The sequence below is a fragment of the Oncorhynchus gorbuscha genome, linkage group LG09 (assembly GCF_021184085.1).
Source record: "Oncorhynchus gorbuscha isolate QuinsamMale2020 ecotype Even-year linkage group LG09, OgorEven_v1.0, whole genome shotgun sequence".
In the NCBI taxonomy this organism is placed as follows: domain Eukaryota; kingdom Metazoa; phylum Chordata; class Actinopteri; order Salmoniformes; family Salmonidae; genus Oncorhynchus; species Oncorhynchus gorbuscha.
In genome coordinates this window covers 6,900,226-6,902,725 of record NC_060181.1, presented here as the reverse complement: position 1 = coordinate 6,902,725, position 2,500 = coordinate 6,900,226, and the positions used below count along the sequence as shown (strand labels likewise).

At 55.1% G+C, this 2,500-nt stretch overlaps 2 protein-coding genes across 3 annotated transcripts in view; both read left to right on the top strand.

Annotated features, from left to right (window-relative positions):
* Positions 1-1,384, top strand: part of LOC124043071 (extensin-1-like) — a 2,005-nt gene extending 621 nt beyond the window's left edge. Inside the window, exons 1-2 of the mRNA XM_046361244.1 lie at positions 1-398; positions 454-1,384. The exon at positions 1-398 is cut by the window's left edge and continues 621 nt beyond it. Coding sequence (XP_046217200.1) covers positions 1-398; positions 454-1,384 — 1,329 coding nt within the window. The remainder of the gene's footprint in view (positions 399-453) is intronic.
* LOC124043138 (CYFIP-related Rac1 interactor A-like) overlaps positions 1-2,500 on the top strand; it is a 113,442-nt gene that overhangs the window by 37,145 nt on the left and 73,797 nt on the right. The gene's annotated exons all lie outside the window — the stretch shown is intronic.

Here is a 2,500-nt window from a genome sequence, read left to right as displayed (position 1 = left end):
TCCTCCCACTGTGGATCACAGCCCACCTCCTCCCACTGTGGATCACAGCCCACCTCCTCCCACTACGGATCACAGCCCACCTCCTCCCACTATGAATCACAGCCCACCTCCTCCCACTATGGATCACAGCCCATCTCCTCCCACTATGAATCAAAGCCCACCTCCTCCCACTATGAATCACAGCCCACCTCCTCCCACTGTGGATCACAGCCCACCTCCTCCCACTGTGGATCACAGCCCACCTCCTCCCACTGTGGATCACAGCCCACCTCCTCCCACTATGGATCACAGCCCACCTCCTCCCACTATGGATCACAGCCCACCTCCTCCCACTATGAATCACAGCCCACCTCCTCCCACTATGAATCACAGCCCACCTCCTCCCACTGTGGATCACAGCCCACCTCCTCCCACTATGAATCACAGCCCACCTCCTCCCACTATGAATCACAGCCCACCTCCTCCCACCTATTCCCACTATGAATCACAGCCCACCTCCTCCCACTGTGGATCACAGCCCACCTCCTCCCACTACGGATCACAGCCCACCTCCTCCCACTGTGGATCACAGCCCACCTCCTCCCACTATGAATCACAGCCCACCTCCTCCCACTATGGATCACAGCCCACCTCCTCCCACTATGAATCACAGCCCACCTCCTCCCACTATGAATCACAGCCCACCTCCTCCCACTGTGGATCACAGCCCACCTCCTCCCACTGTGGATCACAGCCCACCTCCTCCCACTGTGGATCACAGCCCACCTCCTCCCACTATGGATCACAGCCCACCTCCTCCCACTATGGATCACAGCCCACCTCCACCCACTATGGATCACAGCCCACTGCCTCCCACTATGAATCACAGCCCACTGCTTCCCACTATGAATCACAGCCCACCTCCTCCCACTGTGGATCACAGCCCACCTCCTCCCACTGTGGATCACAGCCCACCTCCTCCCACTACGGATCACAGCCCACCTCCTCCCACTATGAATCACAGCCCACCTCCTCCCACTATGGATCACAGCCCATCTCCTCCCACTATGAATCACAGCCCACCTCCTCCCACTATGAATCACAGCCCACCTCCTCCCACTGTGGATCACAGCCCACCTCCTCCCACTGTGGATCACAGCCCACCTCCTCCCACTGTGGATCACAGCCCACCTCCTCCCACTATGGATCACAGCCCACCTCCTCCCACTATGGATCACAGCCCACCTCCTCCCACTATGAATCACAGCCCACCTCCTCCCACTATGAATCACAGCCCACCTCCTCCCACTGTGGATCACAGCCCACCTCCTCCCACTATGAATCACAGCCCACCTCCTCCCACTATGAATCACAGCCCACCTCCTCCCACCTATTCCCACTATGAATCACAGCCCACTGCCTCCCACTATGGATCACAGCCCACCTCCTCCCACTATGAATCACAGCCCACCTCCTACCACTGTGGATCACAGCCCACCTCCTCCCACTGTGGATCACAGCCCACCTCCTCCCACTGTGGATCACAGCCCACCTCCTCCCACTGTGGATCACAGCCCACCTCCTCCCACTATGGATCACAGCCCACCTCCTTCCGCTATGGATCACAGCCCACCTCCTCCAAGTGCAGTGGACTCTACTGCCTACAAAATAGCAGGTGACTCAGATGCTGGCCTACTAGGCAGAGTTGCAAAGAAAAAGCCATATCTCAGACTGGCCAATAAAAACAGAGGAACTCTGCCTAGAAGGCCAGCATCCCGGGATTGCCTCTTCACTGTTGACGTTGAGACTGGTGTTTTGCGTGTACTATATAATGAAGCTGTCAGATGGGGACTTGTGAGGTGTCTGTTTCTCAAACTAGACACTCTAATGTACTTGTCCTCTTGCTCAGTTGTGCACCGAGGCCTCTCACTCCTCTTTCTATTATGGTTAGAGACAGTTTGCGCTGTTCTGTGAAGGGAGAAGTACACAGCGTTGTACGAGATCTTCAGCTTCTTGGCAATTTCTCACATGGAATAGCCTTCATTTCTCAGAACAACAATAGACTGACGAGTTTCAGAAGAAAGTTATTTGTTTCTGGACATTTTGAGCCTGTAATCGAACCCACAAATGCTGATGCTCCAGATACTCAGCTAGTTAGATACTCAAGGAGTTAGACTGGAGGGAGGAGTTAGACTGGAGGGAGGAGTTAGACTAGAGGGAGGAGTTAGACTGGAAGGATGAGTTAGACTGGAGAGGGAGGAGTTAGACTGGAGAGGGAGGAGTTAGATTGGAGAGGGAGGAGAGACTGGAGGGAGGAGTTAGACTGGCGGTAGGAGTTAGACTGGAAGGAGGAGTTATACTGGAAGGAGGAGTTAGACTGGAGGGAGGAGTTAGACTGGAGAGGGAGGTGTTAGACTGGAGGGAGGAGTTAGACTGGAGGGAGGAGTTAGACTGGAGGGAGGAGTTAGACTGGAGAGGGAGGAGTTAGACTGGAGGGTCAGTTGTGTAAAAGAAGCGCACT